At 43.7% G+C, this 12,849-nt stretch overlaps 1 protein-coding gene across 8 annotated transcripts in view; it reads right to left on the bottom strand.

The window, feature by feature from the left end:
* IL1RL2 (interleukin 1 receptor like 2) overlaps positions 1-5,415 on the bottom strand; it is a 41,278-nt gene extending 35,863 nt beyond the window's left edge. For 4 of the 8 annotated variants that reach the window (XM_045445584.1, XM_045445585.1, XM_045445583.1 and 1 more), the window contains exons 1-3: positions 4,350-4,710; positions 3,190-3,424; positions 196-391 (exon numbers count right to left, since the gene is read on the bottom strand). In XM_045445584.1, the coding sequence (XP_045301540.1) occupies positions 196-391; positions 3,190-3,424; positions 4,350-4,485 (567 nt within the window). In that variant the 5' untranslated portion in view covers positions 4,486-4,710. The other 4 variants (XM_045445588.1, XM_045445589.1, XM_045445587.1 and 1 more) reach the window with 4 other exon arrangements.
* Between the last annotated feature and the right edge of the window lie 7,434 nt (positions 5,416-12,849).

Here is a 12,849-nt window from a genome sequence, read left to right on the forward strand (position 1 = left end):
GGAGACACAGAGTCTGAAGCCAACTCTAGACTGAGCTGTCAGCACAGAGCCCGTCGTGGGCCTCGAACTCATGAACTGTGAGATCATGACCTGAGCTAAAGTTGGATGCTTAACCAACTGAGCCACCCAGGCCCCCCCAAAGCGAGTAAGTTTTAAAGAAGAAGAAAAATATCATAGGAAAATTATTTTTTTTACCTTGTACCACGTTATTGAATCCAAAACACAACTCTGTGGGAAGTTCAGATGACAGGTAAGACTGTCGTCTTTTCCGGCATGTAATATTTGTTTGTATTCATCTGATAAAATCAGTTGACTGTTTCCAGAAAAACAATACCAATATTTTCTTAACACAGTTAGGTTTACATGGATTCTGTGACAGGTGTTTGTATAGCTGTAAGAAAATGGCAAATTGAAACCTCGTAAACTCCAACAGTCACAAAATCAAATGAATCCACTCATCTCCAGATTGCCAAATCATCTTCAAGATATTGTGCAAGCCCTCTGCCTCAAACGAGGTGGGATGCATCTCACAAATCATTACTTACAAAAAGGAAAAAAAAAATATTTATATTGTGGAAACCCTGGACAACACCTTAACCACATGATCCCTGATTACCACCACCAAGGGGCAAATGGACACCATGAGCTGCTGAGTGTGTTGTCTGAAGAGGGTACAGACTACATGCTATTCCAGCCAAGAAGGCTCAGCCTCATCCTACTCAGGAAGAAATGTCTGGCAAACCCGAATGAAGGGATAGTATATAAAATTATTGTACTCCTTAAAAATGTCAATGTTGTGAAGCACAGACAGAGGACCTGTTCCAGATGAAAAGAGACTGAAAATACGTGACAGCCCCATGCAATACATGATCCCAAATTGGATGCTCTACCAGAAAGGAAAGGAACAAAATGTGTCAAGAAAAATCGAGATGATTGACAAAATTATAGTGTGAATTGGGAGTTAGATAAAAATGTTATATGATGGTCCCTGAATATGATAACTAAGAAAATATTCTTGGCAGCAAACACACATGGAACTACTCAAGGCTAAAGGAACACGACGCATACAACTCAAGTGTTTTAGAAGAAATGGCTTAGGAAAAAAAATATTGCGTGTAATATACATATACAGCTGACCCTTGAACAACCAGGGGGTTAGGGGCACTGGACTCCATGCACTGTTGAAAATCCACATAGAACTTTTGACTCCCCCAAATCTGAACTACTAATAGCCACTGTTGACTGGAAGCCTTACTGATAACATAAACAATGGATTAACACATATTTTGTATGTTATGTGTATTATATGTTGTGTTCTTACAGTAAAGTAAGCTAGAGGGGCACCTGGGTGGCTCAGTCAGGTGAGCGACTGACTCTTGATTTCAGCTCAAGTCACGAGCTCAAGGTCGTGAGATCAAACTCCCTGTTGAGCTCCATGTTGAGTGTGGAGACTATTTAGGATTCTCTCTCTCTCTCCCTCTGCCCCTCTCCCCTGCTCATGCTCTCTCTTTCTCTCTTTAAAATGAAAAAAGAAAAAAATAATAAAGTTAGAGGGAAAATGTTAAGGAAATAATAGGGAAGAGAAAATACATTTACAGTAATGTACTATATTTATCAAAAAAATATCCATGCATAAGTGGACCTATGCAATTCAAACCCATGTTGTTCAGGGATCAGTCATATATGGAGAGAGAGCAAGAGAGAGAGAGAGAGAGAGAGAGAATTATAAGGTAAATGTGGCAAATGTTAAAATAATGAGGAATCTAGATAAAGGATAGGTGGGAGTTCTTTATACTATTCTTGCAAATTTTGCAGGAATTTGAAATTACTTCAGTGTAAAAATATACAGTTTACTAAGTATGTCTCATATCTGTATGTTAATGATTTGTGAGAATTCACACTTATTTTTTTCCATGACAGCAGCATCTGTGTCTACTTTCTAGGAAAGATGATCTTTCCCTGTTTCACAGCAACCAGATTTAAGTATTTTAAATCCAGCCCAGATATCCAGATGAATTTGTGTGCCACACAATCTCCAGCTCTATTATGTCATAACCCAGAGTCAAACAGGACAGGAGACCTCCACGAGACACCTTGTCAGCACCTTAATCTATACAGTGAGTGAAATTGTGGAAAGGAGCCATGAAACAGGGGCTCACAGCCACTCCCACTTGTGTACCACTGGGCAAATGCAATCGCCTTTCTCCAGTACCAATTTCACATATAATCTCAGCTAATTGTCCCTTCAACCCTATCAGGCTGGCATTACTTCCATTTTACAGATAAGAAAATCAAGGCTCAGAGAGATCAAATCATTTATTAAAGACATGCATGCCAGTAAGGAAAGGTAACAAAATTGAGGCCGTTGGGCAAAATTTGTCCACAAATGTGTTTTATTTAAGCCATACTCACAAAGCTTATTGAAAACTCACACACACACACACACACACACACACACACACACACATACATACAATTTCCAGGTTCCCTGAAAACTTAGAAAATGGGCTTGAGTTGTAGAGATTGCTGCCTTTGGTGGGACATATGCTTTCTGGTTCCCCACAGCCCCCACCAGGCTCACCTGTCTCCCTGCCATGAGCCCTGGGTCACTCACTCATTTACATTACATCCTAACATGAGGCTTACTTAGCACAGGGCCTGCAACATATCTGTCAGTCACTGTTAAATTCCTATTGTGCTGCCATCACAAAAAGGTGCTCAAAGGAGGTTTATCCCCATCTGGTTGTGCCACCGGCCAAGAAAACTTCTGGCATTCTAAGAAGGCAGCAATAACAATGGGAGAAACAGATTTTTAAGCTGGTCTGGCCTGTGGCCTTAGATCAATGGGAAAAGACGCATTTCATGTTCCAACAACTGATTTATAAACCTGTTCTGTTTTAAAATGTGTTCACTGGATCGCTTCTCGGCATTTTGGCTGAGATAAAGTGTAAAATGTGTTCACTGGAAACTGTCTGGTAACAAACTGTTATAAAACTATTTTATTCTTCTCACTGAGCTTTCTATGTTTATTAAGGTTTATAAAGAATTTTCCTAAAAGAATTATATATACATGTACATATATATATGTATATATATATATGGTTATAACACTATACACACATGTGTGTGTGTGTGAAAAAGAGACAGAGAGAAAGAGGGACTTAGTTCTATTTTAAATGAGCAACTTACTTTATGACACATTGGTAGATCCCGGTGTCCTCCTGTGTCAGGGGGAGAAACAAAATCCAGTTTTGCTCCTGGTGAATTCTGGACTGTGCATTTGTGGATATTGGGCTTTGGCCAGGATATTTATACCATGTTACATGTACTTTCCCAGACGTTGGTGACAGGTTTATACAATTGAAAGCAAAAGGCTGACCGGCAGAAGGTGTCTCCTTGTACATTCTAATATCCTTGCATGCATCTAGGGAAAGAAAGGGGTGGGGGAATCATGAAAGAGAACTCTGGTGCTATTTATTATCAGTTTTAACAAATGCCTCTTCAATTTTCTAGTCAATTTGAAATTGTATTGGAGAGTTTTCTCAGCGTGGGAGTTCCCTAAAATGGTCTGCTGGTTTGATTTATGCACAAAAATGTGTCCATAAAAGACATTGACTCATCCTCTCTGTCTGGGATGATTTTGTTCTGTCGCTTCTTTCCTAAGACCCTGAGTCCTTATCTGCCTGGGTACACGTTCCTATTCTGAGCCCCCTTGTCCTGTTTCTTTGTGCTCTGCCACCCAGTTATTTCACTCCGTCTTGAATAAAAGGTGCAAGTATTTCATCCCAAAGAGGATTGTTTAAAAATCTGCTCATGTTAAAGTTCGCTTCTACTGAACCGCGTAGCATGGCACTGCACTGCGTGTCTTCTTGGGAGAAGTCTGTTCTGCTGCTGGGTTTTGAGCCTGTGGACTCAAGACTTCCAAATTTGCCTACCCACACCTCCTCACCCCACCCACCTTCCCCCTCCCAAAGGTGCCTCAAAACCCAAAGGGGACCTTTGGGGCTGAGCGTCAGACGCTGGGAACTTGCTGTTTCCCCACTCAGCGTTAACTTCACTTGGTCCCCTGGGGTGGAAGTAGCAGAAAGGCTGGGGGCTCTTGTGAGCCCCCAGATGGGCCGCGCAGGCGCTCCCACAGAGCCGCAAGGAGGCAGGTGGGTGAGGGTGGCCTAGACCCGAGGACGGCCCAACGTACCTGCTCTGACAAAGGGTGGAAGCGCGATGGACACGCCGCAGAACAACAGGGCCAGCATCCCCCCGTTGGGCTACAAGGAAGACACAAGGTGGGAGCGGGTGAGGCTCGGCGGGGACGGCGACCACGAATCTCAGAGGTCCTAGCCCAGGCCTACCTGTCTTCGCGGGGTGCCCACATTTACCCGACGTGCCGCCAAAGACTCCCCGCTCCCGACCCCACCTCCAGAATCCTGCAGGCTGGAGAGGGATCAGCGGGAGGAGCTGGGAGGCGCGGTGCCGGGAAGTGATCATCGTAGGGAGGGAGGTTCCCAGCTCCGGGGTGCGCCCTGGCCCCTCCTGCGGCCGCGGTGGCGTGACCTCTGCTAACCCGCAGCGAGGCGGGTGTGCGCCCTGCGCCGGGTGAGCGGCAAGCCACCCACCTGGGCTCCCCACCCGTGCGTCCCGCGTAGCCTCTCCCCTGCGCGCCTTAGCCTCGGGGTCCGCCTGGGCCTGGCGGTCCAAACGGAGCCCTCACCACCAGCTCACCTGGGAGAAGCCAGCTGAGGCCGACCTGGCAAAGGGCCGCCGGAAAAGGGAGAGGAAGCCAGAGCGCCGCCGGACCGGCAGGTAGCGGGAACTGCACACCTTCGCCCAGAGACGGAGCCCGCTCCCCCAAGGTCGCCCGGCGGGCCGGGGGCCGCCCTCCCGGGAGTCCCGATCTCCGGCCTCTCGGTCGTGCACATGTTAGCCGGCCACTTTCCCTCCACACCTTTCCGACGGCCGGCGCCGCACCCGCTTGGCTCAACCGCAGACTCGCGGCCGGTGTCCACCTGCCAGACCAGCGGGAGCAGGCAGGATCCCGCGGAGAGAGGAGAATGGGAGACAGGCACTGAACCCAGGCGTGGCATTTCCATACCGCGCTACTTCCTTGCCACCGTGGGCAGGGCAGGCCTACCTTCCCCAAGGGGAGCGTAGGAAGGAATAGTGCCATCACAGGAAGAAGTGGGTTTAAAGGCGTTGTTACCTGATTTTCTGGCGGCTGACAAATCTTTCACCGGCAGTCATGTCTGCTTAGATCTATTCCGAATCGTCCCCAAAAAGGAACTCTTGCCTTTCCAGACCGTCTGAGCAGTTACTACATGCCCTGCTTGGTCTATACAGAATACCCCAACGTGGAAGCTGTCCCAAATGGCTTCTGAGGAATAGCATTTCCCTGCCCCAGTCAGGCTGTTAACTTCTGTAAAGCAGACCTCCCAGGGCGATCCTGAAATACCGGAGCACAAAGTCGGCTCCTGTGTGAAATTTCCAAAGATGCTATCAACCAGGACAGGTTGCCCTGGCCTTCAGGAGACACCCAGAGATAGGCCTGCAGGGCACTGGGACTCAGAAAAGAAGGAGAAGAAGAAGAAGAAAGAGAAGAAAAAAAAAAAAAAAAAAAAAATATATATATATATATATATATATATATATATACACACACACACACACATATACATAATGTAATCTCCATTTAGCAGATTCCTGACCAAGCTATCTCTGGCGGGTTTTGTGGTTTTAGAGAGAGCGAGACAGAAGCAGCTGCAGGAACAGGACAGGAGTTCGGCAATTTCATTACCAGCACAGCTTTCTGTGATGAGCTGGGGGCCAGGGGTTTGCAAGTTGCTATACTCTGAAAACATTATTGAGGATTCTAAAGTGCTTGTTTATGTGGGTTACTGCTGTCAATATTTACTATATCAGAAATTAAGACGGAGAGCATTTAAAACGCTTATTTTCTTGTTTATTTTAAATACAAACAATAGACTTTAACATAAGTGTTAACAAGGGGCGCCTGGGTGGCGCAGTCGGTTAAGCGTCCGACTTCAGCCAGGTCACGATCTCGCGGTCCGTGAGTTCGAGCCCCGCGCCGGGCTCTGGGCTGATGGCTCAGAGCCTGGAGCCTGTTTCCGATTCTGTGTCTCCCTCTCTCTCTGCCCCTCCCCCGTTCATGCTCTGTCTCTCTCTGTCCCAAAAATAAATAAACGTTGAAAAAAAAATTAAAAAAAAAAACGTAAGTGTTAACACAAATGTCATGCATCTTATGAAAAATAACTTAACTTTCCAGAACAAATTTATTGAGGAAAGTCATACTGTTCTACATACTACTACATACCCCTGCTTAATGTTCCCAAGTCTCTTTGATGTCTGACTTAACAGAAGACAGCTGGACTCTCACAGCTGCTTCGGCATCAAACCTCTTAGGATGTAACAATGTCAGGTAGCCTCTGAAAAAAAAATCCACTTTCAAGCAAAAGACTGGAGAGAATGAGAATTAAAAAATAAATGTTATGCCCAGAATTCGTGATCCCCAAAGACCACCAGGGTGCCCAATCCGAAGCAAAGAGCCTTTATTCGAGCTAGCTCCAGCTCCATCCCCTACCTACACTGAGGCAGCGGTGAGATACCGGGGAGAGAGCGAGTTTCAAAAGCACAAAGGTTTTATTGGGATCTAGGGGCAGTTGGTGAGGTAATGGCTGTGGCCTCAGCCGATTGGCTGGGGAAGGGTCGGAGTCCTGTTACGCATGTCGCCGGGCGTGTTTTGATCACGAAGTTTGAAGGGGTGAGCGGGAGGTTACTCAAGGGGAGGAGGCGTGGTCAAGGTGAAGGACACAGAACAAGATGGAGTCGGCGGGCGTAGGCCCGCCCTTTCAATAAATAGGGTCTGAATACTATTATGAAAATAGTTTTGATTTCACACACCTTGGCAACCCTTAGGCCTCTCACACTTGGAACACCCCTTTGGTAAGCTGCAAATGGAGATCTTTATTCCTTTCCCCTAGCATCAGCATTAAATGAGGTTCTTCAGTACGTGTACATTCAGCAAGGTCTAGGCACCCACCCAAAACAAAACAAAGGTGTCACTACACAAACTGTCAAGTGACATACATACAGAACCATTGTTGTAAGCAATGTTAAAAGTTATTTCCATTTTTTTCTTAACTCTCATTGTCTTGTTCAGCTTCTGCCTTATAAAAAAATTTGTGTCGTATCTTACTTTTTTTATAGCTGGACAGTAGTCACGAGTGCCAAATCCAATCAGTATAGTTGCCCCAAAGCTTAGAAGTTCCAATGTGCCTTCCCAGCCCCCCCAGCCCCACCCCTGCAGTGCCTCTAAGCGACATTTCTGGTATTTCCTTTTTCTGGTGAGGCTCTGGACCACCCACTTTACACTTTCAAGGATGGTTTCTAGGCCTGTGTTTCCTGACAGGTGGAGGGGGAACCACTTGGCTCTGAAGGCAGAACCTATCAGGAGGATGGAAATGTTGTTTTTAAGGAGGATGTAAACGTTGCAATTAAAAACAACAGAAAGCCAAAACATCTAGGGCAGGCCCTTAATTACCTTGAAAGATTGGAGAAACCGGAGAGCATTGTTTGCTAATGAGAAAAGGGGAGGTAGGAATTCAAACAATGTATTTATGGAGCTTCTCTGGGGCTCAGCTCAGGCTTGCTTTAGGATGGCCCTGAGAAAATTGCTGTTTTGTGTGGGAACTTCCTGAGTTCAATCACTTTATTCTTATTCTCTGATTTTCACATTAAAAATTATCCTTTTAGAGGTGCAACATGCAATGGTTAACAGCGAACGAATTCAAAACAAATCATAAGTCATGGAAGCAAGACCCAGACTCAGAAATCACAATGACCAAGTTTCTGTATACCTTCCCCCCACACCCCCACCCCCAAACTCACTATCCTGTTTAGTGCTTATCATTCCGGTTTGTGTGTGTGTGTGTGTGTGTGTGTGTGTGTGTGTGTTCCTTAAGCAATATAAATGCAAACATTTTGAAGAGTGCAGTTCTAGTTCTAGATCATTCAAGGTCACTACTGTATGATATTCCATTGTTCGACTGTACTCCAATTTATGTATCCCTGTCCTTTAGACATACAGGTTGTTTCAAATTGATATTTGCTCTTAAAAATAGTGCTGTGGTGGACATTTCTGTAATGTTCTCTTGTGTGGCTTTTTTTGAGAGGTTGTCTAGTGAGTGAAATTGAGGCATCACTGGGTAGATGCATCTGTGACTGTATTAGAAAATCCCTCATCTTCTCCACATTAGGCACCCTTTAGAGCATAAGGTTTGCATTGCTTCACGTTCTTGGCAATATTTGATAATGTCAGACTTTTACATTTTGCCAGTGTCGCAAGTCTAGTGATGTAAAAGCTATCTTGTGATTTTATTTTATATTTCTCGAATTCCTAGTAAGATGGGACATCTTTGCCTATGTGCATTGGCCATTTATATGTCCCCTGGGAAATGTTTTCTCACGGGCTTTGCCCTTTTACCCACCTGGTTATTTGCCTTCGTTTTATTGATCTACAGAGAACTCATTAAATTCTGCCTCTGATGTCTCATGTAGCTGCTTTCAAAGGGAGGCGTAGAGGTACCTCACTGTCCTCTCCCTGCCAGGGAGTTCAAACCCCAGCAACAGCCCTTATGTATGACAGAGGGATGATTACACCCACTTTTCAGAGGTGGCATTTGTGAAACGCTCCTTGCAGGGTGCCCGACAGCAAGAGATACTTGATGAGCCTGGAGTTTATTCTCACTCTCCCACTAACTCCTCCTTGTCAGTCTTCCCTAATTGCAGATATTTTTGCAATGGCAACATTCTTAGAAGTTAATGTCATTGGGCACAAGCCATGGTTAATGGCCTCTTTCTAATGGTTTATTTATTCATTAATTTATTTTTATGAAGTGAAACCATTTCTCCACAGATCCTTTACATCATTCTGAGAGCAGGTGTAAAACAGCAATCTTTGTAATGGAGGCATCACTGAGTTCAGCCGGGTTGACTTTTACCTTCAGTCTATTTGCTCCTTAGACGAGGTTGTGATGTGTATTCATATACACGAATGTGTGTTTTATACAATACACAGTGGCTTTTATTTGTTCTAGCTAAATATCCGATGATTTCCCACTGAACCCAACCCGCACGTCAAGTTCCCCAGTGAGGATGAAGCAGAGATATGTTCACATGTAATGGTCAAATGCTCTGAAATGCAGGATTAGGCTGCGGTTGGGAGGGCGGGGGTGGAAGTTCTACCGCGATCTTCATGCCTTTCAGGTTCTTCAGTTCTCACATTTGTAGTCTCTGGGAGACTTGAAATGTACAGCAGCAATTCTGTGCCAGGCTTTTGTTGCTGGAATGAAATGAGCTTCCAGAGAGGGAAGAAGCAGCAGCTTGGGTTTCCTGAGGTCCTAGGCCTGCCCCTCCCCCAGGCTCGGTGATCCCTTCATTCACTCATTCACTGAGCATTCATAGATATCTGGGGAACGAGTTCTCCTTCTAGAAGGAACAGCTAGTACAAAATTTCTGAAGGAGGAGACAGTTTGCATGTTTCAAAATAGCATAAAGGAAGCCAGGCCAGTGTGAATTGAACAGAGTGAATAAGCAGAAATGCTGGATAAAAGAAGTCACAGAGTAGGCTGGAGCTAGACCACCCAAGGGGCCCGTAGGCAATAAAAAGAAGGTTGGATTTGATTCTAGGTAAAATGAAAAGCTATTCGAAGATTTAAAGCAGAAAAGAAATATAACCTAATTTGCATTTTTAAATGTCACATTGAGCATTAAAAACTCATAAAAATGGCTAAAATTATAAAAACTGTTAATACTAAGTGTTGAGAAGGATGCGGGACAAATGGAGCTATCATATACTGTTAGTGGGAACACAAATTGGCACGACTACATAGGAAAACTATTTGGTAGTATCTTCGGAAGCTAACTCAGCAAATCCACTCTGAGGGATACACCAAGTAGAAATGTATGCATATGTTCACAAAAGAGACATTTGCTAGAATATTCACAGCAGTAGTGTTTATAACTGTAAAAAACTAGAAATTACCCAAATGCCCATCAACAATCGCATAGATAAAACAGGTATGGTTAATTTCATGCGATGGGATCCCATAGAGCCATGAATAAAAACCACGCCCAAGTGTAGGCAACAATATGGACAGATCTCACAGATGAGTCTCACATCCATATAACGTCAAGCAAAAGAAAATGGATTTTAAAACAGACATCATACTACTACTTGATTCCGTTTACATAAATTTCAAAAACAGGAAAAATTAATCTCTGCTGTCAAAAGTCAGAATGGTCGTTTCCCTTGGGCCAGGGGCTGTTAGTATCTTGGGGGACACATAACAGGGATGCTCCCATGCTGATCACCTTCCTTTCTTGATTTGGATGCTGGCAGTATGGACAAAACGTGTCTGTGAAACTTCATGGACCTGTTTCTGTATGTGTTCCTTTCCAGATGTAGGTTATGCTTCAGTTAAAAAAAAAAAAAATCAGGGGCGCCTGGGTGGTTCAGTCGGTTGAGCGTCTGACTTCGGCTCAGGTCATGATCTCACAGTTCGTGGGTTTGAGCCCCGCATCAGGCTCTGTGCTGACAGCTCGGAGGCTGGGGTCTACTTCAGATTCTGTGTCTCCCTCTCTCTCTGCCCCTCCCCTGCTCATGCTCTGTCTCTCAAAAATAAATAAATGTAAAAAAAAAAATTATAAATAAATAAATAAATAAATAGATAAAATAAAAGGCAATTTACTCTCGATACGGCGTGAAAAATTGGTCATGAGCAATCAGGTAGCAAGTAGAGAAACGTGGCCCCAGGTAGGAGGTTACTGGAGTAGATCACGGAATATCCAATCAAAGCGGAAAAGCTAAAGTATGGACCATTCACCTGATAGGCTTAATCATCACTCAGAAATCACATTTCCAATAATAGTAATATAGGCAAATGTTTTTACTAAGTAAGGGTATTAAACTGCTCACATTATATGATCCCAGCTTTATCAATAGAAAGACAATAAAATGTTAGTAATAATTTTTAAGTTTGTAAGATAATGGGTGAATTTTTCTTACTTGTATTGTTTAGAAATTTCTGCATTCTCTCAAACCAATACTGTTTCCATAATACAAAAAGGTTGTTTTTTTTTAAACTCATTTAAGAAAAATGGTTCTCATACAATCAACTCATAGAGGCATTACTGTCCCCACTTGCCAACAGCCTCCCTAAACTTTTACTCCCTAATTCCCCGGCATCATTATGCCCACCCCCGGCCAACTTTATGCCTTACGTTCTCCCATCCAAAATCTCCAATAGCTCCCTTATACCAACTCCAAATCAAAAAAGGCAGATATTTTAGTCGGGGATTTAAGACCCTCTACCATACGAATTCATTTCCTGAAGTGCCTTCTCCTTTCACACTATTCTCTGTGACAAGGTTTAAGTGTTTTCTGACTTTAGAATTTTCCCAGTGTCTGGCATAACATGAGGCACATCATTAACACTTTAAAATAATCCAAAAGTAAACTTGAGAGCAAAAATATCTCCCCTATATTTGAGAATCTAAGGGAGGACGTGGGGTCCAGGTTTTAGAAATAAGAACTCAGAAGAAGGCAGAATTGTACATTTCCTCTTAACAGTAGTGTTCAAATGGATGGCCACTGTGCACAGCTGTGAAGGCGACCGAGCAGCTGAGTGTGTCTCAGGCTAAGCAGGATGAGTGACGTAAGATGGCAGAGGAGAGAAACAGGAGTGGCAGCCAGTCAGGATTAACCACTTGGGCGAAGCAGAAGGGGGTTCCCACGGAAGATGTTAAACATGCAATCCCCTCTCACTAAAGAAGTCCCAGGAGTCTCTCTCTCTCAGGATATATTTAGTGAAAGGAAAACCAGGGAACCTTGAGAAATGGTATTCCTGCAGCTCATCTCAGACCCAGAAGTATGAACTAAGCTACACTTGGGATCACTTCCAGGTCAAAGGTTCTGAGAAAAACAAGTTTCGCTGACTTTCACTCTGAGCAAATTAATCTCCCAACTCCCAGCACAAGCCTGGAGGAGTCTCAACAGTATCCTGTGGGGCTAGATTCAAGTGGGACAGGCTCAACTGGTCTAACAACTACACATGTTTCTGACTACAGTGTTAATATTTGGGCTGCAGATTTAAGGTGAACAAACACAGGGTTTATGTACTTTAATCAGCCAAAACCTGACCAACATGTGTTTAGATGAGCATGTTTTTGTTTTGAAAGGCTAATACTCACTTTAAATAGTGTCTTCTATTTCCTGTAATTCTTCTCCCTAAAACTAATATTTGCGTAAAACTAATATTTGCATAAACACACACACACACAAAGTCATATTTTGGTTGTAAAATAAATGTTGGCATACCAAAAAGAAGTCCCTCCCACCTGTCTCCCCATGTACATTTTTATGTGTAATCTATTTTTCATATTTTATGAATTTTGACTACTGTCCTGATCCATTTGTGCATCTAAAGAAGTAAAAAAGGAACAACTTTCCCCATTCCAACTCCAGAACATTCTCTTCCCACCTGCTACCCCCTCTGTGACTTTCACATCAAGCCCAACTTACCACACTAACAGATTCTCATCTCAAAGGTGAAAAGATTTTCTTCTGACAAATAGATCTCCTCTAGCTTGAGGAGATCTGATTTTATAACTATATGATACTTATAAGTCCCCCAATTAATATTTGGGAAACCTACTACAGGTGACCCTGGAACCGTGAGCAGTTCAAACCTGTGTTGTCCTGGGGTCAAGTGTACATTAAAAATAACTAGTCAGATCCTGACTTGCTAAAACTGGATTAAGTAAAAGTTATTATCATTT

This window comes from Leopardus geoffroyi, chromosome A3 (genome assembly GCF_018350155.1).
Source record: "Leopardus geoffroyi isolate Oge1 chromosome A3, O.geoffroyi_Oge1_pat1.0, whole genome shotgun sequence".
In the NCBI taxonomy this organism is placed as follows: domain Eukaryota; kingdom Metazoa; phylum Chordata; class Mammalia; order Carnivora; family Felidae; genus Leopardus; species Leopardus geoffroyi.